Source organism: Peromyscus maniculatus, chromosome 21 (genome assembly GCF_049852395.1).
Source record: "Peromyscus maniculatus bairdii isolate BWxNUB_F1_BW_parent chromosome 21, HU_Pman_BW_mat_3.1, whole genome shotgun sequence".
NCBI classification, from domain to species: Eukaryota; Metazoa; Chordata; class Mammalia; order Rodentia; family Cricetidae; genus Peromyscus; species Peromyscus maniculatus.
In genome coordinates this window covers 18,786,870-18,813,641 of record NC_134872.1, presented here as the reverse complement: position 1 = coordinate 18,813,641, position 26,772 = coordinate 18,786,870, and the positions used below count along the sequence as shown (strand labels likewise).

Genomic DNA, 26,772 nt, shown 5'->3' with positions numbered 1-26,772 from the left:
GTCATTTTCTAACATGTGATCTGTTTTGTTTATTTCTTTCAAACTGGACAGCCTACCCTACAGGAGTAGACCTGTGCTGGCCACTGTCACTGTCTGAGGGCCTCATCACAGCTGCCCGTGTTTGTGATGGAAGGCATCGGCTGCCTTAGCTTCACATGGCTGTGTGGCAGCCCCTGCCCAGGCTCCAATTGAGAGACACTTTGATTGAAAGCACACAAGTCTGGCTGATATCCAAAGCCTTTGCATTCCACCTCCAATGTGGCTCTGCTGTGGTCATATATCTAGAGCCCCCTGAGGAGTGCATAGATCACTTAGGTTTTCAATGCAATCGCAAACCAAGGGTTGTAGGCTAGAATTTACAAGTAATAAAATCTCTTTGAGTGTCTGTTACTGACTTTATCATGTTTCATTCTCTCAAAGTAACTTCAGGGTATGATTCTTATTCCTGTTATTCTCCCAAGTTATATTTAGTCACAATTAGAGCCCGCACAGAAAGTGTTATGACTTCTAATTTCTCTTCAGCATCTCGCTCAGAAGGTGTATGATATTCCTGCAGCTCCACACGGTCCAGAAAGCTGGCATTTGAACTGAGGTCTCTTGGTCGAGACTTCATGGTCATAGGTGTCATAGAAGAGGTGATCACAGGGTTGGTGAGGAAATTCTAGAGATTGCTAACAGCCTCCAAAGGACCTTGAAAAACATGTCAAAGAATGAACAGAATTTGGACAAGCAGAGGTTATGGGGGCAAGGAGAGGAATAGGAGACAGATATTCCAAGTCCCCAAATTACTTTCCACTGTGCTGAGAGTCCGGCATCCAGAAATGGCAGCATGGTGGTGATGCCAGATGCGGGTCTAGATGAGGTCCTCAGGACAGCGCGCAGAGAGAAACTCTATTCTTGAACATTCTATGCATACTGACTTAGAAGAGGAAGAAGAATGCTAGGGTGTGGTGAGGGATGGAGGGAAGAACCTAGAAAGAGCCGGGTTCTGGTAGAAGCCCTTGGAGAAACTTTCTCTGAAAGCACAAGTCAGATGAGCACAAGTGATGGGCAGCTAGCTCAGCAGCAGCAACCACACCCACCCACGATGCTGAGGAGAGAGATGTAGAACTGAGCACAGAGCTGTAATGTAGGAGAGGAAAGCCACACAGCGTGTTTCTCCCTGTGAAGCGAGTTAGAATGAGGAGCTGGAGCCACCCATCACCCACCATCTGATAAACAGATAGCCCGGAGCTACGTGTGCTTGCACACTCCATACAGTTAATCATTGACCCAAATAAACTCTAACTTTAGACACTCTTTTTTCCTTCTCCATTTTTATTTCTCCTTCACTGCCTGTCTGCCTGAGCATCCTGTCCCAATGACTCCTACCATAGCAGGGCCCAGGCTGGCCACTCTTAGCCTCTTCCACTGTTAGCATCCTTATGACAGAGCTGTTGGACTGTGAACACAGGGAACAGCATGAATGAATGGGCCAGGGGAGGCCAGAGTGGTGAGCATCTGAAAGCAAGGACCAGTGAGAGAAACCTGACAGTGATGTTGCTAATAGAGAGGGCACTCTGACTTCCCCTGGGCTGGGCATAGGTAAGAATGAGAAGAGGCCCCACACGGTGTGGCCCTGTATGTATACGCCTTCGAGGAATATGCTAGACGCAAACCGACAGATGAGTGGTTTTCACCTGGTTTAGTGGTGACTGGTTAGGCACAAGAAGAGATCACAGGTTTTGGCCACACAGTGGGTGCTTTGTGGGCAGTATGCCTGGCACTCCCTTACTGGGCGAAGAGTTCCAGTGCTCTATACACAGTCTTTAGGCACCCAGATAATGAAGAGCTGAGGTGAAGGAGAGCTAGACTGGGTTCGATGTGGAATGAATGGCTAAGAAAGAACACACATGGATACAAGGTTGGAGAGATCGCTCCCTTAAAGCGGATCTGCGTTTGATACCCAGAAGCCATATTAAAAAAGAAAAAGTTAAAAAAAAAAAAAACCCACCCAGACATGATGGTGTTGTACTTGAAATCACATTGTGTAGGCAGGGACAAGATTGCTCCTTAGAGCTTGCTGGCCAGCCAATCGAGCTGAATCAGTAAGTTTTGGGTCAGTGAGAGACCCTTCATCCTAACAGGAAAAGGAAAAAAAAAATGGTGGACAGCATCTGAGGAATGATACCGGCACCTGTCTTCTGGGTTGTCTGTACACCTGCACACAAACAGGCACTTGTACTCTTGAGGATACACACACACACACACACACACACACACACACACACACACACACACACACACGTTGGCATGATGCTGCTACGTATACTTTAGCAAGTAACAGGCAGCATTCTGGTCCTGATGTTGTAGAGTGAATTTGTAGCTGGCAGCTACCTCGTTGTCCAGTCATCTTTACGAGTGGCAGAGATTTGACGTCATGGGAGTGGGGAAGTGACCTCATACCCCCTGCTATCTGCGTTCTATCTTCAACTTAGGAATTTATGCCCCAGTCAGTGTGTGACATCTAGTCCTGACTAAGGTAACCAAGGGGGAATTTCTACATCAAGGTTAAGCATTGAAACCATGAGAAAACGACAGCGTCTGCCTCCACTTTCTCTCTCGATGTCTCTGTAGGAGAGACACTGAGTCCTTTTTTCCCTTCTGGGATGGGTTTGTTTATTAACCCAAGCAAGATCACAGGGACATTCTCACTGCTCCACCTGGAAAGCTTCCAGGGCTGAGTCATGTGTGCTGACTTTAGACACTCTATGGCCTGGATTAGGGAACAGTGGACTGCTGTATGGTTGTGTGTGTGTGTGTGTGTGTGTGTGTGTGTGTGTGTGTGTGTGTGTGTTTAAAGGAACACACCCCAGCTACAAGGAACAGAATTCTTACAAGCAAAGAATTGAGTTGACTTTGAGCTCTTAAAAAAAAAAAAAATGATCACCTGAACAGAATCATTTGTTCCGTGAGGTAATGGCAATTTATTGTTTCAGAGGGGTGTGAACTTGGCCAGTCAAACCCCATTCTTCCTCTCTGGCCACCTGCAAAGCCAGAATCTTAAGCCAAGTTCCAGGGAAAAGTGTAACAGATGGCCTTCCCTCCAAGGGTCCAGGAATCCCTAATGATGACACAGTTCTTCAAGCTTCTGAAATCACCTCTTAAGTCCACCACTCATTCAGCCAATAATTGTCCCCTGTTCTGGGACAGACAGTGAGAGAGTACTGTATTCCATTGCTTGGTTTATGCTTTCAATGGCCGAGTCTGGCTGCTAAGAGAGGATGGAAGCAATGGATTCAAAGAAAGTCCCTACCATTTGCTCATCTGTATTAGAGGGGACAATTGGGGAAACAGAGGCAGGCAGAGACACTCAGGCTCCCCACCTGCAGCTTCTAGCTGTGCCTCTGACCTTTGTCACAGGGTCCTCAAATAGTGTGCTTGGTGGCATCGACTTCCAGAAGGGCTTGGAACACACAGACACCACCCAAAGCAGGAAGTACAAACTCCACCCCCCCTTCACCTCCTGTTCTTCCCCTCCTCTCTGAATGCAGTAACCTTGCATGAGTGAACACGGGGTCTAGCTTCCAAGTGAAGAACAAAAAGGGAAAGATGGAGCTGGAGTCTAAGTAACTTCTCATTTGCTGTCACATAGCTACAATAGAATTGGATGCATCCGGGTCCTGTTTTCCTATCTTCCATTTCCTGTTCTCTCTCTCTCTCTCTCTCTCTCTCTCTCTCTCTCTCTCTCTCTCTCTCTCTCTCTCTCTCTCTGTGTGTGTGTGTGTGTGTGTGTGTTTGGGTTTATTTGCTTGCTTGTTTTGTTTTGCAACAAGATCTTACTATATCTATTTGGTTGGTCTGGAACTTCATAGACCAGGCTGATGTTGAACTTACAGAGATCTGCCTACCTCTGCCTTTGAGTGCTGGGATTAAAGGTGTGTCCCAACACACTAGGCTTCTTTCCTACTCTTACTTTCTTGATTATTAAGAATGAAAGTAACGAGGATAAAGGGAAGCATCACATAAGCATCTTTTGTCTAGGCAATAAATTAATTACTCACATTTAAATATTGAGACAGGGTCTTATGTAACCCAGCCCAATTTTTTTTTGAGATAGATTAATTTTTATTTTACATATATGGGTGTTTTTTCCTGCATGTATGTCTGTGCACATGCATGCCTGGTGTTCTAGGAGGGGGCATAAGATCCCCTGAAAATGGAGTTACAGATGGTTGTCAGCTACTGTGTGGATGCTAGGAATCAAACCCAGGCCCTCTGGAAAAGCAGCCAGTGCTCTTTACTGCTGGGCCCATCTCTCCAGCCCCTCCCCCCAGGCCAGTTTTGAACTCACTGTGTAGTTAAGGATGACTTGGAACTTCTGATCCTCCTGCCTTAGCCCACTGAGTTCTACAATTACAGCCTTGTGCTGTGACACCCAGTTTATGTGGTGCAGGGAGGTGGGGGACGGACCTCAGGGCTTCATGTATACTAAGAAAGCACTACACCAACTGAACTGCATCCTGATCCCTAGGCTGAAATGCCCTCTCTAAAAGTTAGATGAGATCATAAATCTCTTAGACAAGGCTTGATTTGATTAAAAAAATATTAAAAATAATTATATTTTATGCCCATTATTTAAATCTTCAGCTGAAAACGCATATAGCAGATCTTATTTCTTGTCCCATTTTTTAAAAATTGTGTGTATGTGTATGTGTGTGTGTGGCACACACGTGTGCATGCATGCACAAGTGTGGATATCAGAGGACAACTTGCAGAAGTCAGTTCTCTCTTCCCACCATGAGGGTCTGTGAGATGGAACTCAGGTGGTCAGGCTTGGTGGCAAGTACCATTACCCACTGAGCCTTCTCACTGGCCAACAGACCTTATGTCTGAGAGCTTACTAACATCTCATGTAGTGATAGAACATGCTAGCACTGAGCAACTTCCCAACGTATGGTACTTCCGGTCCTCTTCCTGTCAAATAGCCTCAGCAGCATCCATCCTGCCTCTGAAAGGTTAGAATTGGTCCAAAAGAGCAGGACAGAGGATGCTTGCTGGCAATATTTACTCTAAAGCCTAATTCCGGGGACCCTAAACTATGTCTCCAGCAGTGTTTTCCTGTCCAGTTGCCTGTGGCTTCCATCAGGCTTGCAGCCCAAGGTCCTCAGGACATTCCCATACTTACTTTACCCTTCTGTGCCAGGTTCTCTAGCAAGGAGTCCTCGACTTCCCCATCTTATCGCCCTCCTCATTACCATCTTCATGCACACACCCTCTATTTAACCCTGGAAATTCTGTCAGGGAAAGGTGGCCCTCCCTTTGAGCATCTGGGGTTAATCCGCAATTCTCTTGTTCACTTTCCGTCACCATGGGATTGTGTTAAGGATTGGATAATTGTATGTACCAGCATAGACTCTGCCCCTGACTTGACATGAGAGTTTTAGGGGTAAGCTAATATTTTTGTATGTCACCTATAAAAAGGGAGGGGCTGGGGCTGGAGAGATGGCTCCATGATTAAGAATGCTTTCTGCTCTTCCAAAGGACCTGTGTTAATTAATGTTTCTTTGCTGTGAAGAGACACCATGACCAGGGCAACTCTTATAAAGGAAAACATTTCACTAGGGTGGCTCACCTTTGGTTCAGAGGGTCAGTTCATTATCATCATGGTGGGAAGCAAGGCAGCATGCAGACAGACATGGTGCTGGAGAAGGAGCTGAGAGTTCTTATGTCCTGACTCGCAGGCAACAGGAAGTGGTCCGAGTATCAAACTGAGCAAAGCTTGAGCAAAGGAGACCTCAAATCCCACCCCCACAGTGACGCACTTCCTCCAACAAGACCACACCTACTCCAACAAAGCCACACCTCCTTAGAGCGCCGCTCACTTTGGGGGCCATTTTCTTTCAGACCACCACAGGACCTGAATTCAGTTCCCACCACTCACATCATGTGGCTCACACCCACCTGATTTGCCAATTTTGGGGGATCCAGCGCCCTCTTTTCAATTACAAAGACATCCTCAATGCCTGTGACATACACATGTAAATAAAGACAAGTCTTTTATTAAAAAGGACTAGGGGATTAGATGAAGCACACATGATGTGAAGTGTATTCGGTTTTGTCAGGTGGACAACACTAAACACTCAAGTGTGATATTTGTACTATGATCCGTGTTTTGGTCCTTTTTATTGGAGACTGACTATTGGAGACAACAGTTGGCTCTGCCACCTGGAGATTCAGTGTGGTTCTCAGACCAGCAACACTGTAGCCAGTCCAAAGAGCCTGCTGTATATATATATATATATATATATATATATATATATATATATATATATATATATGCGGAAACTTAGTGTCTAAACAGTAAGAAACGCTGCACTTGTGTGAACGCTGTTTCTCAAGTTAGTATGACTGTGATTCTAGAATCCCCACCTAGGAAAGAGACTTAATTTTGTATAGTCCGCAGGCCTGGCAAATGGCTATATTTACTGGTAAAATTCCTTGATGGTTCACACCCTGAGTTCTGGGCCCGCCATATCAGAGTCACTTGAGGTTTGCTACCAGCGTAAACCTTCAAATCCCCGTGACGCACGCTGCATGTGGAAAGCCGCTGCTTTCAAAGTGGCATGTGGATGTGCGTCTCCTTCTTCCTGTGTTGTTATTCCTCTGTGTGTCCCATTTCTTACAGAAGCGAGTAAGGGAAGGAGCTTCCTCTCCATGTTTACTGGGTGTCCACTGGTCCCCATGAGGGTCCACCCTGATGCCCATCTGGCAGACTTGTGTATGTCATGTATGTGTTTGTGATGGATGGACCATGGAGCCTATAGGATTGACCTGCACTCCCTGGGTTCTGTTTCATCTTGTTGACTTTGTTCATTTCTTTGAATAGGTGGTAAATGCACATGGTTCAAAATTCCCAAAGTACAGGCGTTTTTGGTGAAAAGTAAGTCTCCTCCCTCTTCACTCTGGTAGTGCCTTCTTCCGAGGTTATAAGTGATCTATCTGTCGATCATTCCAGACATTTATTGAGCACCCGTGCCGTGCTGGGCAGGGTTCTGGGAACCTCAGAGGGAACCCGGCAGACACCCACTGCCCTCAGCGAGCTCGGCTCATCACCACCGTCAGCAGTCCTTTCTCAGTGGACTTTGAGTTTCCACAGCACACCGGAGCCGTCGGAACAAAGGCTCCCCAGCCCAGTCTCCAGCCTGTGATACCCCATCTTTCTCAAGTCCTCAGTGGCCTTGGATTACTTACTGCTCTCCTTGACCCTGAAGGAGAGAGAGTAGGCAGAGAGAATTAAATGAGATAATATACAAAGCACCAAACCCTGAGCCCAGAACACAGTCAGTGCTCAATAAATAGAAGTATTGATTCTAGTGATCCAACTGTACCCTTCCAGCCTGCGGTGAAGACTGATAACGGTGAAAAAGTTCACTGTTCAGCAGTTTTCATTGTCTCTCTTGGCTGTGATGGAAAAACACATTTTAAAGCCTTCCAGTCAACTGAAGCTGTCCAAGGTTGACTGGGAAGTGCCTGTGTGTAGAGCAGTCCGCTCCTGGCTAATCAGTGGGCTGTGCAAATTACACCCCTCTTGATTTCTCATCTGGCTGCTTTCAATCTCGGGTCATTTGGAGGCCGGGGCCTATTATTTACTTGGAGGGGTTTTGTGCTATTTCACCTTTTAATGTTACAAAACACATCCTCTTGTGTGTGTATGTGAGGGGTGGGGCATTCTACACTTCGAAGGACAAGAAATAAGTCTATCTGAGCAAAATATCTAACTATAGTTTGGTTTAGCTACCGTGAGCCAGTATCTCCAGGATTTGGGTCTCTAAGCAGATAGAAAAAGAACTCCGAGTCCCTAGAAAAGCAACAAATGGGTTTTGTGGTGGTGAGCTTAAGATTACAAGAAAGTTACATACAGAGGGAAGCCTGGGAAGAGGACAGGGAAGAAGAGGGAAGAGAAAGGAAAGCCAAAGGGAGGAGAGGAGAGGAGGGGAGGGGAGGGGAGGGGAGGGGAGGGGTGGGGAGGGGAGAGGAGGGGAGGGGAAAGAAAAAAGAAGAGGAGAGGAGGGGAAGAGGTGGGGGGGAAGAGGAGAGGAAAGAAAAAAGAGGAGAGGAGGGGAGGGGAGGGGGGTGGGGGAGAGGAGAGGAAAGAAAAAAGAGAGGAGGGGAGGGGGGGCAGGGGGAGAGGAGAGGAGAAGGGGGAGGGGAAAGAGAGGAAAGGAGAAGAAAGAAGAGACGAAAAGGGAGGGGAAGGGGGAGCAGAGGCCAAGCCTAGGGCAAGAAAATTCATTCCCACATTAGGCCAAGAACTGTTTCCGTCTGTGGTGTAGAGACAGGCATTGAAGGCATGATGAAGACAGGATGGAGGTTAGGCTAAGCGCAGACCACGGACTGGAAACCCCAGGAGATAAGGATGCGCCTGGTTGTTCCTGCACAGCCCTGAATATCATCTAACACATCTGTTTCTTTCTCTCCCTGTCTCTGAAGCTAGTCTGTCTTGTTTTCCAGGTAGACAGAGGTGTAGCTGGAGGGCTTCTCTCCAGGTTCCCCAAGCCCCGCAGTCCCACAATCCACTTATAAAATAATCACTCAGACGCTTATATCACTTATAAACTGTATGGCCGTGGCAGGCTTCTTGCTAACTGTTCTTTTATCTTAAATTAACCCATTTCTATAAATCTATACCTTGTCACGTGGCTGGTGGCTTACCGGCGTCTTTACAGGTTGCCTCTCCTGGCCGTGGCTGCAGTGTCTCTCCCCTCAGCCTTCTGCTTCCCCGAATTCTCCTCTCTCCTTGTCCCACCTACTTCCTGCCTGGCCACTGGCCATCAGTGTTTTATTAATATAGAACGATATCCACAGCACAGAGGTTCACGACTCTAAGTGTGGTCCTCTGTAGCATGAGGAATCTACTCTCTGTTCAGGCACAGTGAGATGGGGGGATAGCTGGGAATCCAGTGAAATGCTGTTCTGTGACGTTTTTTATTCTGTGGTGTGGTGACTTGAGGGATTACAGTTGCTTTGAGGTTTGGGTTGTATTGAAAACATTCCCTGGGTTCTGGTGGATTACTGACACAAAGGGATTAGTAGTTAAGAACAATGGCGCCCAAATATCAAAGCTTAGAAAGGCGTAGAGCCTGTAGTCCATGATGGGAGCTCACCTGATGCAATCGGCCACCTCACTTGTTTGAGATCTTTGTCTGTTCTCATCCTGTGAGCACTGCTGAGACACAGAACTGTGGAGCTGGCCAGGGCCACGTTGGGCAAGCAGCATGTGACCTCTGGACCTTGATTCTTGTTTCCATTTTGGTCACCTATTACAGAATAAATCATCTATCTCTACACTCAGTGTCTTAACGCATGATCTCAATCGTTCTGGGGGTTTGCCAACTTTTATGGGATGGCATCAGAGAGCAGCCTGAAGCTGGAGTCACATGACCAGGTGTGCGAGGCTGTGTCATGCAAAGTCTGGTTCTTCATCTAGGATATCTAGAACACCAGCAAGATTGCAAGCTCCGCCTCTCTGCCTTCTCTCTCTCCTTCCTTGTCTTTGTCTCTCTCCCTCTCATACTCCTTCTCTGCCTCTCTCTTTTTCTCTCTTCCATTTTCTGCCCCTCTCTTCTCCGTCCCTCCCTCCCCACAAGCCCTGTCTCACTACACATAAACCTCAAGCTTCTTTATACTATGTTGATTTAGAGTTAACCGCATTTCTTACACCAGACTGGCCAGGAACAGATAAGCATTTCCAAGAGAACCTATAGGGTTTCTTCACCTACAACCTGGAGACCCTGGAAAATCGCTTTCCTTGGACTTTGCTATTCAAAGCTCTAGCCAATCAGATTCAAGTAAGGGCCCTACACATGGGCTTGGACAGAGGACAGCAGAGTTTACTGAAGGTTGTGTAGGGAGGGCAGCTGGAGAGATGAACAGCCTCCCTGCCAAAACATAGTCAAGACTGTAACAGGACTACCCAACTATCCATCCTATCTGTCCACCACTATCAAGCTATCAATCATTGTGGACCCATGCACGTTTCACTTCTTGGGAAGTGAAAATTTAGGGCCCTTGGTGTTTTATACATATTTACAACAGTGTTTTCATGTCAGAAATATTTAGTTTTTATAGCATATAAATATTGATGATAATATGTAAATATCAAACTAAGAGTATCATCCATGACCTCTGCTGGCTTATAAATACTTGGACCTGTTGGTAAGCAGCCGCTGATAACCAATTTTCTTTGATCATAAAGAGGATTAGAATCAGTCACATCATTTATCGCACTGCATCTCATCCTAACCTCAGTGTAACAGTGTGCTGTGCCGGAGTATTATAGAATGTTTGGCATGGAAAGGTGGGAGAATTCATTTTGTTGTTATTGTTTAATCATTTATTCCATGTGGTGCACATGTCACGCCTGTGCTGAGCCTGATGATTTTGCCTGGACCAGTGTAAATAGGAGCTATTTAAATGATAACTTTATAAAATCATGGGCACAGATACCTGGGCCCTGGGGAAGAACCTATTAAAGACACAAATCCCAGCAGGTTCAGCACTCACTTCACCCAGACTTTTAGCTAGCTTTCCAGGAAGTTGTAACAAAGCTCTAGGTAGAGTCACCTTTTGTGATGGCTCAAACTGTGACTCAGAGCAATTGAATGACATTGTAAAGGCTTTCTGTTCATAAATGCTAGAGTTTGAATCTGTACCCAGAACACCTACTGTAAAAACTGATATAAAATAATAGTTTTACACTGGGTGGTGGTAGCTTACACCTTTAATCCCAGCACTTGGGAGGCAGAGGCAGACGGATCTCTGTGAGTTCGAGGCCAGCCTGATCTACAGAGTGAGCTCCAGGACAGGCCCCAAAACAACACAGAGAAACCCCATCTCGGAAAAAAACAAAAACAAAAAGAAAGAAAAGAAAGACAGAAAAGAAAAAAGAAAAGAGAAAAAAGAAAAAACAGCCTGGCATTCAGACACCTCTCATCCCAAAGCCTCTTCTCTCCTCCCGTTTTCAGCGTGTGGACACTGTAAATGGCTCCCCCCCCCCCCCCCCCCCGCCCACTTCCGTAGGTACCACGTTGATTGCAGCCGGGCTGAGCAGATTAGAACAAATCATCTTAACATTGACGAGTCATATTCATTGGCTCGGTCAAGATCCCGAGAGAGCTTTCTTCCTCACTCTTCCCCCCCCCCTCCCCGCCTCCACCACCACTACCACCCCTGCAGATTCCTATCTGTCTTTAGGTTACAGGCTAAGAGGGTGGCTGCACGGATGGGGGCGGGCTCGTGAGGCCCCACCCCTAACTGAGGAACTATTGGCCGGAGATAACAGCGGGTGGAGGGAGAGCCTCTGGGGGTGTGGCCACAAGTAGGTTGCTCTTGCCCCACTGGGTGATTGCATACCCTTGTAGCTCTGGGCAGCACTGATGGGACTCTGTGGATTTAAAGAAAAAAAGGGAAGACACAAAGCTGTGAGCGGGACAGGGAGGTGCTGGAGTGGGTGGTGGTGGTGGTGGATATGATCATAGTGCATTGGACACGTGTATAAAATTCTCAGGAAATAAATAAATAAACCTTACATAAATGAATAAAGGCGTGCTCAGCACAGCTGGCTCAGGTTTCTAAGACCATTGCTAACTTCCTAGACTAACTAACTACCCAGCTATTCCGGGGTGTGTGTTAGGGGGTGCAATTGAAATGGCCTTCTCCAGCTGCGTACCCCAGTGGAAGCTGCAGAGGCCTGGCTGTCTTCTCACCGACCACATAAACAGGATGCTTTCCCCTAGGAGAGAGGCCCTGCATTTCAAAGGAGAGACATCTTCTTAGGAAGGTGGTAGTCGCCTCCTGGGCTCATTCTTCTCCTCCTGGTTGCATAGACTTCTCTCTCTCTCTCTCTCTCTCTCTCTCTCTCTCTCTCTCTCTCTCTCTCTCTCACACACACACACACACACACACACACACACACACACACTCACACACTCACACCGTGCTCTCCTGGAACGCCTCCCTCAGAAGCGAGAACCAGTAAACCGAGCCCCTCTGAAGGTATTCAAGAACTGCAGGAACTCCGCAGGATCGCAGTTGCTTCCCCAGCCTGATCCCCGCCCCCCCCCCCCCCCCCAGCCCCTTCTCTGTCCCGTTCTCTCTCTGGGCGCTGCCCTGTTGATCTGTGTCCGTGTGTTTGATCTGTGGTGTCCCTGCGAACCCTGGTGTCACAGCTGCTTCCCCGGCCCCACAGTTTCCCAACCTCCACCCAAGGGCAGGCAGGCCGGCCCTCCCTTCTTTCCTGCCCTCCTTCCACCTGACAGGGACCATAAATAACAGAGGCTCCCGTGTTCCCAGCTGAGAGAGAACAAAGTTGAAAGTTTGCCTGCAGCTCCCAGCCACTCCTGCTCCGGCCCCGGCTTTTGTTTTCCTCCAGTGTTTGTTTTTCTCTGTACCTGGCTTGGCTGTTTCTTCATTCATATTTAAGGAGAACCATCTCCGACTCTCCCAGTTACCCGGAGTGTCCTGGGCTCGCTCCCTCAACCTCTAGTGAGGGTCCCAGCCACTCTGGGCCGGCTCTGGTATCAAGTTACTGAAAGTCTACACCCGGGCAGTCCTCATATTTACATACAAATAACTCCTGGGCTTGCTTTGCTGTCACTATTGGGTCCTGCCAGAGGCTTGCCAGCGCGTTCTTAATCCAATCAGGAGGCACTTTGAAAGGATGTCTGCAGAGTGATCAGAAGGATGTTCGTCGCTATGAAGTGTTGCCACACGAAATTTTTTGAATGTTTCTGATATTTCTTTTTTTTAAAAAAAAATATCTTCGGAGTCTAAAAAGTGAGGAAAGATGTACAGTTGCTCAGTCGCCTGTGAGGAGACGGACATGCTGAGGGCAACTCCGAGGTCCCGGTGAAGACAGATCTGACCCGGGAAGGGTTTGTTCAGACTGGTGTGGATTTGGGGCTGGTGTGGACGGCTCACGCTAAACTTCTGCTTAAGGAATTCCTGGAAGCCTCAGGAAAGTACTCCTCAGCCCAGCGTGGTGGAAATGGCTTTGCCACACAGTAAGCTCTTTCTTTAATACGTGTTTGGCGCGTGCTGGTTTTGTTTCTGACGGAGAAATATTGCAAATATCCCCCTGCGAATATTTACTTAAAAGTAGTGTGGCGCTGAGTAGCAGCAGAAAGACGATCTGTTTAGTTTTCACATTTGAGAAAAAAAAAAATCATTGCCAGTGTGTTTCAAGACCTGATTGGTTGCTAAAAAGTTGAGCTCCTGTGGTTGAAATGAATGGAAATTGTAAGAAGTATTGAATGAAGTATCGGGGCGGTGAATCGCTTGCCTTTGAGAAAACCTAGCACATACACATTTGGAATCTCTTTGGGCCGGCCAGCTTGTATCATGAAAGGGAAGTGATTTTAAAAAGAGACTGGGTTTACCCGCGTAGAGGGAACTTTCTGCCGCCTGGGCTATGCTTTGGGAGGGATGGGAAACATCCCAGAGGGCAAAAGGACCATTGAAAAACCTGCCCTGTTGCTCTTGGAATGTGGTTTTCCATGTGAGCTCACTAGGCACACAGAGCTTGTAGGAGCAGTTTGCATGCATTAACCCTTTGTGTGGCTCGTCAGAGTGCAGTTCCTAGGGTCCCCCCTTCCGCCTGCAGGAGCCCCGCCAACCTCACCTCTGTAGAAGGCAGCAGTTGCTTTGCAAGTAGCCTTCCAGGGGTGGGAAAAGCCGGGCTGATTTGTTAATCTGATAGGTTTAGAAACAGTTCAAAATGAATGGGCTCCGAGGCCTCCCAGGCAAGCAGCTACAGCCTCCACCATGAACTCACAAAACTCAGAGTAGATATGCCCCAAATTGAAATCCCGAGAGGAAACTGGTTTCAACAACAACAACAACCTCTTTCCCAGGCAGGCGAGGTAACCCAGCTGGTGAAAACACTTGCCAAGCCTGGCTGAGAGTCTGATCCCCAGAACCCACATAGTAGAAGGAAAGAACTCACTCCCACAGGTTGTCCTCTGAACTCCACAGGTGCACGGTGGCATGTGTGCACCAACTACACTAAGCAAATGAAGAAATAACTAAATACAGCCATTTCCTTCTCTCATTTTGAAGGACGGTCTTAGAGACGCGGCCTTATTTTGCACACGGTGTCCATTCAAACAAGCTGCTAATCGTCATGGGTGGTATGAGGAAAACTCACCTGATCGATAAGCTCCGTGTCTGTAATTAACTGAACCGGGGTGGAGGTGGGGGGGGGGGGCGGTCAGGGGTCATGCTTACCATTGATCATTAACACTAGCCCGGTGAACTAACCTCTTTCCCCACTTTTTCTTTCTGGGTGGCATTAAAAACAAACAAACAAATGAAAACCTCCAGAGGCACCCGGGAAGGTGATCAGATAATGAACAGCAGCGGTTTTCTCCATAACTGCCACCTAGTCAAGAGGGAGGGCTTCTGACTGTGCCTTGCTCTCCCCCTGCAGGTGAAGATGCCATCACAGGGGACACTGACAAGTATCTGGGGCCGCAGGACCTTAAGGAACTGGGCGATGACTCCCTGCCAGCGGAGGGTTATGTGGGTTTCAGTCTCGGAGCCCGCTCTGCCAGGTACTTTATTATTCCTTTTATTTATTTTTTTTCCGGAGTTTACGTATGACAACCATGATCTGTCATGAGCCAGCATCATTTCCATCTTCCTCATGACTCCAGAACACACTCTTGGGATGCAGTGTGGATGTCGTGGAATGTTCTCGATGCACACACACACACACACACATGCTCTGCTATTTCCTTGTCGTTTGCTGTGCTTTAGTCTTGTGTGGCAGAACACGTTTGCCCTCTCCTCCTGGCACTTAGCAGCCTGCGGCCAGCATGCTACCGGAGGAGCGCCCTGCCCTGATAAATGGGAAAATCAGTCTGGGCGGGGGGAGGGGGGGTTATGTTTCAGAAGGAGTTTTGCTCCATCCTGGAAGAAATGGCTAGTTAATGCATATGTAAAAAAAAAATTGTAGATGGATTATTTGCTAGACTTTGTTAGTGAAAAATTAATTGACGGTTGATCGGCAGCACCCTTGATGATTTAAAAAAAAAAAAGCTATTAAAACTGTCTGCATGCATAGGCCATGAGTATGTTGGTCAAGGGGCCTATTGGGAGCAGAACAGTGACTTACCAAAAGTCACAGACAGCTAATTCAGTCCTTACTGCCGAAGGGGGGAAGCCTGGACTCCCCAGTCACTCACTGTGTGAAGGAAGCAGGACCTTGTCCAGAAGGCTGGGAATTCTTTTCCCCTGGTGTGGCTCACTGGCGTGTTTGCTGACTGTCAAGTTATTTTAAAGCTAATAATTAAACCTTCTAAGCGAGAGCCCCGAGGACATTTTCCTATAGTGTAGGAATCCGCTGTAAAAAGTTTCATTGTCTAATAGTAAATGGCACTTCCCACAGTGTAAACCTTGGGGTTTTGTTCCCAGTGGGGTTGGTGAGAACAGTTTGGACACTGCGTTGCCTTGTCTTCGAGTCTGCCTTTTAAAAATAGAACCTCAGATAACTTAGTAGACCTTTTTTCTTTATAAACAGTCCCTAAAAGGCTTACAAACCTGATAGGAACAGGTGTCAGCAAGAAGAAGAGAGAGACTTTTAAAATGTGCACTATTTCCATCACAGATTCTAAGAAGTTAAATCTAAAACGTCTGGGCCCTTCAAGGGTCTTGATTTTGTCTCTTGTAGAGTTAGTTATCCTCTCACGGTGAGCTGCTTTCTCCTTCCTCACAGTTTATGAATATATCCTTTGTAGAAAATTCTAGCCACTTGCTTCCAGTAAGCTGTGAAATCTAAGTATCACCTCTTGTGATTTTTTTTTTTTTTGTCTTATGATAATTTTAAGGATTTCTTGTCTCTGATTTTGACTATGCCATTATCTGTTGCTGTTCTGTGTAAGTCATCTTTCCCGTATTGGAGACTCATGTTATGCTCAGAGGCAAATATTTCTCAAGGCATACTTTATAGCTATATTTTAAAATAACTAATATTTTAATGTTTCTGCAGCGTATCATTAGAGTATTATCAAGTCAGTTATTCTGAGTGTAACATTTAAAGGGACATTCAGTGTATGACTCATTCAACCATAACATTTGTTTTTTTCTTTTTTTCCCTGTCTGATTTTTTTCCCTTTTACATTCTGTTTCTCTTGATTTTACCTTTTTTTTAAAAAAAATACTTTAAAATAGTCCCAAGATAAGGTAAGAAGATGTGGCGCTTTTGTGGTGTTCCTCTGCCTGTCCCTGACCCATGTCCCCATTTTTATTTTCCTCAGCATTTGTGCTGTGCTGTGCTGTGCTGGCCTGCAATGTGCTTTTTTAAAAAAGAGTTTTTATTTCATTTTCCTGCTTAGCTTTAGTAAATCAATCATAATACGGAAAGGGGGAAAAAAATCTATGAAAAGGAACCTTACCTATATAACAGTAAATGGATACTTAAGGAATTCCTCTCTCTTAACCAATTTTGTAGAGCTGCATGGCAAAACTGGAAAGGTTTTGTTGGATCTAAAGAAGCAGTCTGGTTTGTTTGCTGGCGGCTATTTGTTTGAGCTGACCTAGACACCCTAGTAATGAGTTAGCACAAGGAAGCATGTTTTCCTAACAGGCCCTGCCTCTAACGCTTAGGTTTCAATGATGGCTACAAATAATCTCTCCGACTTTAGCGGAAAGCCAGCTTAAGGCTTTCTAGACTCCCTTAGGTAAATAATCAACACTCTCTGGTCCTGAGTGGACTGCAATGAACCAGGGAGTCGAAGTGATGCCTGGGAGATTTCCTGGGTCCGTCTGTCCGTCTGTCTAATGGAGGCAGGTCTGGTCTGGAACGGTCCTTAGCAGTCACAGCTTTAAGCATTTCTGCGGCTAGCACCAGGTCTGAGCTCTGTTGGGCAGCTGTCACTCACAGACAAACAAGAAGGAGGAGATGCTGAGAAGGATCCACACATCTTAGATTTGAAAACCGAGAGGATCACGGATATGTAGCCTCTCTCTGAAAGCTTTTCATTGCCTGCCTATATACAGTCCGATTTACAGCTTAACTTTAACGTATCATGCAATGCCGGTCCTGATGCGAGGAAATGTGTGGTTTAGAAAGTGTAAGGGAGTGGGGCCTCCCAGGGCTTCTCAAATCATGTCAGTGAAGCCGTGTGTCCAGAAAAGACACTAGCAAATAGTGTAGCCACCTGTTACCTGGGGCTCTTTCAATTCAAATGTGTTACATGTGGTCCAAGTTCAAGACCTGATCTTCAGCTGGGATGGCCACAGCCCAAGTGGTCAGGCATTACATGTGGCCAGGGGCCACCGATCCTGCCCCAGCCCGTTACCATCCCTGGACAGAACTGGACAGTATTGAAAGAGAGTGGTCAAGGAAGCTTTGGCTGTGTCAAAGAGGAGGTAAGGGCCTAGAAAGAGGAGGAAGGGAGGACATGCAACTGCAGCAGGGAGAAAGGAAGCCTGAGGATCACATGACTGGCCTGACTCGGCAGCCCCATGGCTCGCTGGGAGGTACCGATGTGCCTGGATCATGCTCGTCACAGTCAGTAAATATTTGCTGAGCATGTTTGATAATGACCTTGGGATGAAGGTTAGTTCTGAGTCAGAGCGATGAGCAGGAGATTCGGAGAAAGCTGAGACTCCCCCAGTCCGAAAAGTACGACTGACCCACCTCCCGTGCCCTGCACTTTGACTAAGGTGTGCCAAAGCAGGTAATGTTTCAGCTAGTAGACAGTGGGGAGAGAAATCCCTCTGTGCAAAGGGGCACATGTTCCTTGTTCTCTTCTTTGCTTTCCTCCCATACACACACATGCACACGCACATGACAATTGCCACCATCTGACTGATTCAACCGGTGGCAATACCGTAAGTCCTACTTAGACCCGCTTTATCAGTTAAGTGGACATATTACAAAGAAAAACACTAACTTTCCATGGTACGCATGAGGATTCCCTATACCCATGAGGACTCCGAGATAAAAGGAGTCAGTCCATATAATGCTAGTTGGAGAGGTCTTCACGGCTGGGGAGTCATGTCTAGGCTTCCCCTCAGCTCTTTCCCATCTTGAAATTCTGCTTCAAGAAAGGTCAGATGGGAAACCTTGTCACAATGAGGTGACGGAACACTCTTTTCTGACAGCCTGCCAGTTAAGTAAGGGTAGGGGGGGTGAGTGGAAAATGACAAGGGAGTGGTTCTTCACAGCCACCATCCTCCTTGTCCCCAGAGGATCATAACAAAGCCATTAACTCAAGACTCAGATTACTGATAACCCTGGTCATCACATGACTTACGTGGATAGATGCAGTCTTCGCCAAGGTAACCTTTTAGAACCATCTTCCCACTGTCCCTTAATCTACTGGCTTGTAGTTTAAGAATCCATATAGGCAGAGTGTGGGGGCACCTGGAAACATTCAGGGGTTGTCTATGGGAGAGTCTAGAAAGGATAAGAGTTAAGAAGAAGGAAGAAAAAAGAGCCTAGGAAAAACAGGATTTGAAGACAGGGCATGTGCATGTCTCCTAGAAACGTGACCAAGAGGTGCACGTAGCTGTGTTTCCATTTTCCTTCCTGAAATGTCCCTGAGGGTCAGCTCCTCACCAGAGCTCTTAGTATGCAAACCCATAGCTGGTGTCCAAAGATTCACCCGAAGACTCCGCCACAGCAGACACAGTTCCATCCAAGCGTGAAAGGCAGCGTAGTTGGACTGAAAGAGGTACCTCTAACATCAAGTCTTCCTCTTAGGAAACACTTGTGCTGGGGCTGGAGAGATGGCTCAGTGGTTAAGAGCACTGGCTGCTCTTCCAGAGGACCTGAGTTCAATTCCCAGCACCCACGTGGCAGTTCACAACTGTCTGTAACTCCAGTTCCAAGAGCTCCATCATCCTCACACAGACATACATGCAGGCAAAACACCAATGCACATTAGATAAATAAATAAACAATTTTTTTTAAAACAAAAAAGAAAAAAAGAAACACTTGCATTATCAGGTAGAGGGTTCTTTTCAATGCCATGCTGGTTCAGCGCCATAGTGGAGTATCAAAAGTCACCATGCATCTCATCTCACAGAATTGTCGCAAAATTGACCAAATTCAAAAATCTCAGTCATGAAATTGAGTACGTCTAAAAAATTTAATTTGGGGTATCTTAAAAAAAGAAAAAAAAAAAGAAAAGAAAAGCACATTTGTTGGTATTTTTAGCCATCTTGCCTGTTCTTAAAGTTGCATGCGTTTATTTTCTTCCATCCCATCCATCCCACCGCCATCTCCCACTGTTGAATGGGTAACTGTAAACACAACAGCCTCCGCTCCTTCAGTTCGGATAGGTCATACACCTTGAACAGAAGCTCCTATGCGCGGGACAGCATGATGATCGAGGAACTTCTCGGACCCTCCAAAGAGCAGGTATGTGTCCTCATTGTCCTTCGCTCATTCAGCCGCCCTCTTCCCGCGCTTTGCCCCAGCGAGCTCTTGATCCCACAACGATAGCAGACCTACCTACGTAGGAATATTTGATGTTGTATTTGTAAATCAGGGGGTACTCGCCCATTAAAGAAAAGCGTCAACTATACCATAGTCAGAAATGTCTCTCTCTTTTGCAAGCAATTCCTCCCCACCCCCACCCCCATATCCCACAGAGGGGAACTTGGGGCATTCTAGATAGGGCACCTATACCTTTCTTGTGTCTGGGTCAAAAGTATTTGCTGTTCAATTATTGCTGACATTATTCACATGAACGTTTTCTAAGTGAAGTGTGTGTGTCCATTAAAAGTGCTGAGACTTGTGTGTAACAGGCATTTATAGATCAGCTCGGACGTGCTTTTGATCTGTTCTTTTCAGGGTTCCCCAAGGCATAGTGCCATTTTCTATTTCCCCAGAATCTCTGTGTGTGTGCTGTTTCTTCTCTCTGGTGCTTATGGTCAGTTAGGCAGTGTGTGATGTGAAAAGGCCTAGGAGCACAGTCCTGCTGCACACGGACCGAGATTGGATGGTTCTAGAAAAATATACAGCTACATACCTGTGCCTGGTTTTGAATGTTCACAGTAGGGACCCAGTGATGGATGAATCTGAATAGACTATAAACGAACCTAAAGGTAGCTTATGATATTTGGACACTGTGACTCATTGGTGAAAGTTTGCCACACCTACTCATTGCGCAAGGTGATGAATGACACACCCAAGCTAGAGTTCAGTGATAGGTGGTCAGCCCTTTGGAACTCCCACGTGTCTGGAGATGCTGACGTCAGGCCCACAGATGCGCATTGTACTTCACGATGACCTGCGGGGAATGTTATTACGTTATCTAGAACATTCTCAAGAGCTGGCCTTACAGAGGGAAATAGAGAGGCAGGCAGTGTCAGATCTTAAAGAAAAATAACCTTTGTAAAATGATTGTAGGTGCAGCATAGGTCATGGATTTTAGGTGGGTGTAAATTCAAGAGAGAGTCCTTGTCTCAGTAATAAAGCTAGGCTCTTGGGTGCCTGGTGTTGCCAGATGTTGGTAGGGATTTTCTGAGGAACTTAGTCTCATCCTGCTGTTCCCTGTTAAAGGAGGTGTTAAATATATTGATATTATTCTCAGTGCCTTTAGGGAACCCCACAAAACGGTTCAGTATTACAGCTTATAGGAAACACTGTAGAGGGACCAGACCGCTTCCCACTCATACAAGACACAAAGTGGACGTCTCGTTGAATAGAGCCATGGCCTACATTTCTCGCTGGCTATTGGTTTCAGAGCGAGGGTCTGAAACCCAGGTGGTTTTCCCCCATCAGCACCAGCGCCACTGTTACTGCCCACCACGTCAGAATCCAACTATAAAGCCAAAGTCAATGCTCCCCATGCTCCTCGCTTCTGAGGGTTGGCTGGTTGCTGCTTCCAAGATGCGCTCAGGTAGGATGGAGGGGCAGCGTAGACTCGGAACTACGCATCTGTGAAAAGAAAGGCAAGGCCAGAAGCTTCAGGAGGAAGCTGGTGCTCTTGGAATCGGCTGGCAGCTTCAGTCTCAGAAACAGCTCTGTCAGGGTCCTCAACCTTCCAAACGCTGTGACCCTTTAATACAGTTCCTCATGCTGTGGTGACCTCCAACCATGAAGTTATTTCTGTTGCTGCTTTCATGACTGTCATTTTGTTATCATTATAAATCATATTATAAATATCTATGTTTTCCAGTGGTCTAAGGCAACCCCTGTGGAAGGGTCTTTAGAGGGTCGTAACCCACAGGTTGAGAACCACTCACCTTTATGGCCCATCCCTATCATTCTCCAATCAGCCAAAGAGACCACAGCCCACCAGGAGCCTTTAAGGGGAAAAAAAGCCAACAAAATCTCAAGAATTGTAGAAACCATAAGTTGATTTCTTTACTGACCAGCCTTGTTCAGTGAGGATCACTCAAGTTCATAAGCAATATGGGAGGAGGGGGGAATGTGAGTCATAAAAATATTTTAGGAATGCTTGGGAACACCTGTAAAGGTATTGGATAGAGATGTGCACAAAGACATTAGTTTGATCACTGTGGTCTTGGGGTCAAGGTTATGCAGCAGAGTCTGTGTTGGGGAGGGGGAGGAATGTGTCATCAAGTTTTCAGGAATGAACTAATTAAGCCGGCTACTTATTTCCCAATGGTTCATCTCTAGGGCAAGTGAAGCAAATTTGACAGAGTATGTGTGGAGTGTTTTTTTGTAGGTGTGGATGCATGTGTACTAGAAGAGACACCATGACCAAGACAACTTACAAAAGAAAGTATTTAAATGGAGGTTTGATTACATGGTGGCAGGCAGCATGGAGGCAGGCAGGCAGGCAGGCATGGTGCTGGAGAAGTAACTGAGAGCTTGACTCTGATCCACAAACAGGTGGCAGCGAGAGTGACTGGGCCTGGCATGGGCTTTTGAAACCTCAGAGCCCAACCCCAGTCACCGTCTGTGGACCAAGCATTCAAATATATGAGCCTACGAGAGGCATTCTCACTCAATTCTCCACAGTGTGTATGTGCGCGTGCTTGCTGAAGCCGGGAGCTGATGCTATCGGGTCTCCTCCGTGATTGCTCTCCTCCTTATTCCTTGAGGCAGAGTCGCTCACTGAACCAGAGTGCTTTGATATGACGAGTCTGGCTTGTCTACTTGCTCCAGGGCCCCTTGTCTCTGCCTTCTGCGTGTTGGCATTGCAGGGGGTCACAAGCCTGCCTGGCTGGGGATCTGAACTCTGGTCCTCACACTTCTACAGCAAGTATTTATCCACAGAGCCCTATACCCAACCCCTTCCCCGTCTTTTGATGTTTTTCAAATGTTAAGTGCTGGATTTGGGTGCAAGGGCATGAAGATATTCTTTGTAGCTTTTTTTTTTTTTTTTAAACTTTATTTGTATGGACATCTTCAAAATAACCTTTAAGAGGGGCGGATAATTCTGGAAGAGGTGTGTTAACTGTGGACGATAGGAAACGGCTGGTTCTGGGAGGAATTGCTGTCAGAAAGGAAACTGCTATTGCACTGTGCAAGCCTTACAAAGATGTTTACGTTCAGGGGTGCATTTGAATCAAAACCAAATGATCAGAAATGAATAGTTTGGAGTTGGAAAGGAGGCTCAGAGGTTAAGGGTACTGACTGCTTTTCCAGAGGACCCAGGTTCAATTTCTAGCACCCACATGGCATCCCAACTCCCTGTAACTCCAGTTCCAGGGCATCCATCACCCTCTTCAGGTCTTCCACAGGCACTTGCCACACCCGTGGTAGCCGTGCCACACCCGTGGTGCCCATGTGTGCAGCTAAAACACCCATACACATAGATTATAGAAGAGAAAAGGAGTGGTCTGTCTCTCGCCTCTAGCTCTGCTTCTCCAGGGTACTGTGGAGCCGGGAAGCACGACGCAAGTTTGAAACACTTAGCATTTCCAAACCACAGATCCCTGGCTTCCTACCAGGTTCAAAGCTACGCAGCACTGTCTAGTTAGAATCTGTCTATCAGGTCAGGGCAGAGAATGGACACAAATTAACTCTGTGTGAACTTTCTCCTGAAGAACAGGCCCTGCCCGGGCTGAGAACAGCCTCCGTCCTAATCATCCCGCTGACTAACATGTTTGCACATTAACCACAGTTAAAGTACAGTTGAGATACAAGGTGACCAGCCTGGGCCGCCACCCCCAAGACCCCAGGATTTTAGCTTTTCTTCCTATTGCTTTCATGAAATACTCTTGACAACAGCAACTTAAGGGTCAATTGTATCTCACAGTTCAGGGTATAGTCTGTCTGTCCTAGCGGGAAAGTCAAGGCTTCTGAAGCAGCTGGTCACGTTGCTTCCACAGTCAGTAAGAGAAAGCCACGAATGGGTGCATGCTAGCACTCGGCTCACGTTCTCCACAGACAGTCTTGGATCCCTGCTCTGTGAAGTGGTCCTCGCCACAATTAAGATGCATCTTCCCACATCAATTAATTGAATCAAGATACCCTTTGCCTCCCAGTCCTTCCTAGAGACCCATCTTTCCCGATGACTCTAGATCTGTCGGGCTGACATTTAACACTGACAATCGCACTGTGCCATCTCAGGATCTCATGCTGGCTAAAGACAGGTGTGGATGCCAGAGCCCGAGGGGGCAGGAGAGAGGTAAGCATCCCTTATCCCTCTTAGGCCTCAGTCCTGGCTAGTCTGTGAACCAGCTCATTCCTTCTCCAGAGTAGTTCCTTTCAGCCATGCCATCCATGAGTCCTGCTTTGGACGTGGGAGCAGAATGATGGATTCATCTGTCAGCACATCCTAGATAATGTCCCTGCCCATGAGAATCGTCAAGAGAACTTTTAACACCACGATTGCTCAGGCCCTGACTCAGTTGGCCTGGAAGGGACCAGGCCCGGGAATTTCAGCATCCCTCCAGGCTGAATGAGTTGAGTACTGCTGACTCGGAGCTCTTAACTGCAGGTGCACAAGGGAGTCCCTTGTGCCGCTTTTCAAAACCCGATGCCTACAGAGAGACACTCTGTGTCTGGATTTTAGATGTGGGTGGTTTCTGAAGTGTCAAAGGTGATTGTCACATGTCTGTCCAGCTAGGAAACACTGGTCATGACATCTCTGACTGCATTCTGTGTTTCTGCCCCCAGCTCCTCCACACCCACTGACTCAGATTACATCAGGACGTTGCGTGTACAGACTTCTGTCATTACTCCCTAAGCAAGGCAATGTAACCATAACAATTACATTGCAGTAGGTATTATACATACCTTGTAGAGATTTTATGATAATTCTACAATCTTATGTAATGGACTTGGGCACCTGAAGATGAGAATATTGGCCGGGGTGGGGATCCTGGAATATCTCCTATGGACAGCTATATACCCATCAGTCATCATCTAATGTATTTGTTTTTTTTAAGTTCAGATGTCTGTGTGTCAGGTTGTCTTTTAGAGGGTCGTCTGTGTTCCAGGCTAGGGATGCAGCTCAGTTGGTTGAATTCTTGCCTGGCTAGCATACATGAAGCCAGGGGTTTGGTCCCCAGTACTACATAAACCCAGACATGGTGGCAAAACCCCTGAGAGGTGGAGGCAGGAATTCAAGAACATCCTTTACTACAATAGGGAGTTCGAGGCCAGCCTGGTCCATGACAGCCTATCTCAAACCAGCCAAAGAGGAAGAGCTAAAAGCTCTTGCCGCCAGGTCTGCCAACCTGAGTTCAGTCCCTCAGAAGTAGAAAATGGGCTCCTCCTACAAGTTGCCTTCTGGCCTCCACACATACCACTTGGCATATGTGCTCATACATGTACATGTACATACACACACACACACACACACAAATTTAAATGTAATTTAGAACTTTTATTTATTTTTAATTTATTTTATGTATATGGGTGTTTTGCCATGAAACCAGAAGAGTGTCAGATCCTCGGGAACAGTAGTTACGGCTGGTTATGAGCCATGACATGGGTGCTAGGGATTGAAATCCTTGGCCCTTCGGGAGCAGTAAGTGTTCCTAACCACTGACCCATCTCTCCAGCCCCTAAAATGTAATTTTTAAAAAAGACTATCAACTGGCCAGGCGGTGGTGGCACACGCCTTTAATCCCAGCACTTGGGAGGCAGATCCAGGCAGATCTCTGTGAGTTCAAGGCCAGCCTGGTCTGTAGAGCCAGATCCAGGACAAGCACCAAAACTACACAGAGAAACCCTGAAAAACCAAAAGAAAAAAGAAAAAAAAAGATTATCAACTATTTGGAATCCTACCTTTCTAGATAGATATTAATGAAGAGAAGGGAGGAAGATCTCAAGGGAAGGCTGGCTGTCTTGAGTGACATCAATAGGTAGCACTATGTCTTCTGATAGAATTATTGAGAGCAGCGCTCTAGTGTGGCTTATGAAATGACAGTGCATGGTCCACAGCAGCGAGTCCCTGACTCGTACAAAGAATGGCATTCATTGTGTGCCTTAAGTGGCAAGGATGCTTACAGCGACGGTAAACGTGGCACACTGGAGTGCCTGGACTTAATCCAAGCATCTCACCAGCATTACTTCACATGAACCTTAGGAGATGATTTCCTGGCCTCTTTAAAGGAGAAGTCCACACGACTGGACTAAATCATTCCACACGGCTGTGTGTGTGTGTGTGTGTGTGTGTGTGTGTGTAAGGCACAGCTTGAAGTGGCAGAATCATTGGCTATCCGGTTCCTAGACTGCCTCCATTTAGTGGCTGCAGTATCTATCCATCAGCTTTACTGCCCACCCCCCCCCACCCCACCCCCCACCCCCCACCCCCACCGCCCCCCCGCGGGGCGCAAAGCCGGTAAGGAGCCCAGGGATTTGACACCTGGTCTCCAAGTCTTACACCTGGCCGTCATTTTCATGATTGTAGTGCATGTGTCTCTGGTGCACTGTTTTGCAGCATACAAGATTATTATATTTAGACACAGTAATTGTCATGATTCTTATTTCTCACGGTTTTTAGCTTAGTGCATTGACAATGAATAAGCTTATAACACTCAGCCACAGGTACGAAATATGAAGAGCCAAGATGTAGGTCATGTGCATTGTTTGGAAAGGAATGGAAGTATTTGACCTTTGCCTGGCTTTCTGCTTACACACCCATGAGTGGCAGTGCCAGTATCTGATGGGCAGGTTCTGCCTGCCCGACTCACTTTTCTGTCCGATCACTTTATAGAGGGTGGAATCCCCTCCTCTCCTCCAAGGATGAGACCCGAATGTGGCTATTTAGGGCATTCCTCCTCCTGCAGGGATCACAGCAAAGGCTTAACAACAACAACAAGGCAAATTGGAGACAACCTTGTAAGACTCAAATTAGCCTAGGCTTTTAAAAAACAAACAGAAGTGTGTGTGTGTGTGTGTGTGTGTGTGTGTGTGTGTGTGTGTGTGTGCTGTGTGCGCATGCACAGAGCAACTCAGGTTGTCAGGAGGCGTGGTTGCGAGTGTCTTTACCCACTGAACCGTCTTTCAGATCACATCTTGCCTTCGGGGAAAGAAGCTAACCCATAAAGATGACTAGCACCGATGTTTCTGGGGGTAGAGCGTGCGGCCCGGGGAGCTGCCCCTGCAGCCAGCACCACTGAGACTTATATTTAAACCAGTAATCTAATTCCAACCTTCCCCTGTCCCGGTTGAACCTGGGTCTCTGTCTTTACTAATGTTCTAGCTGCAGGTGGAATGTGATGTCCACAGTCACACTAGAAGGCTTCCGGCATCTTGAAGGGCTAGACTCTATTATTTCCGGCTCTCTATCTAGGAATAGACTAATCTATCCCCAACAAAATAATAACAGTAAGATGACCTACCAATCCTTC

General features: G+C 46.8%; 1 protein-coding gene across 32 annotated transcripts in view; it reads left to right on the top strand.

Annotated features, from left to right (window-relative positions):
• Ank3 (ankyrin 3) overlaps window positions 1–26,772 on the top strand; it is a 612,404-nt gene that overhangs the window by 506,242 nt on the left and 79,390 nt on the right. For 18 of the 32 annotated variants that reach the window (XM_076557037.1, XM_076557040.1, XM_076557022.1 and 15 more), the window contains 2 exons: window positions 14,468–14,591; window positions 19,306–19,408. In XM_076557037.1, the coding sequence (XP_076413152.1) occupies window positions 14,468–14,591; window positions 19,306–19,408 (227 nt within the window). Of the gene's footprint in view, window positions 1–6,868; window positions 6,923–12,910; window positions 13,044–14,467; window positions 14,592–19,305; window positions 19,409–26,772 lie in introns of those variants that run through there. The other 14 variants (XM_076557014.1, XM_076557029.1, XM_076557015.1 and 11 more) reach the window with 4 other exon arrangements.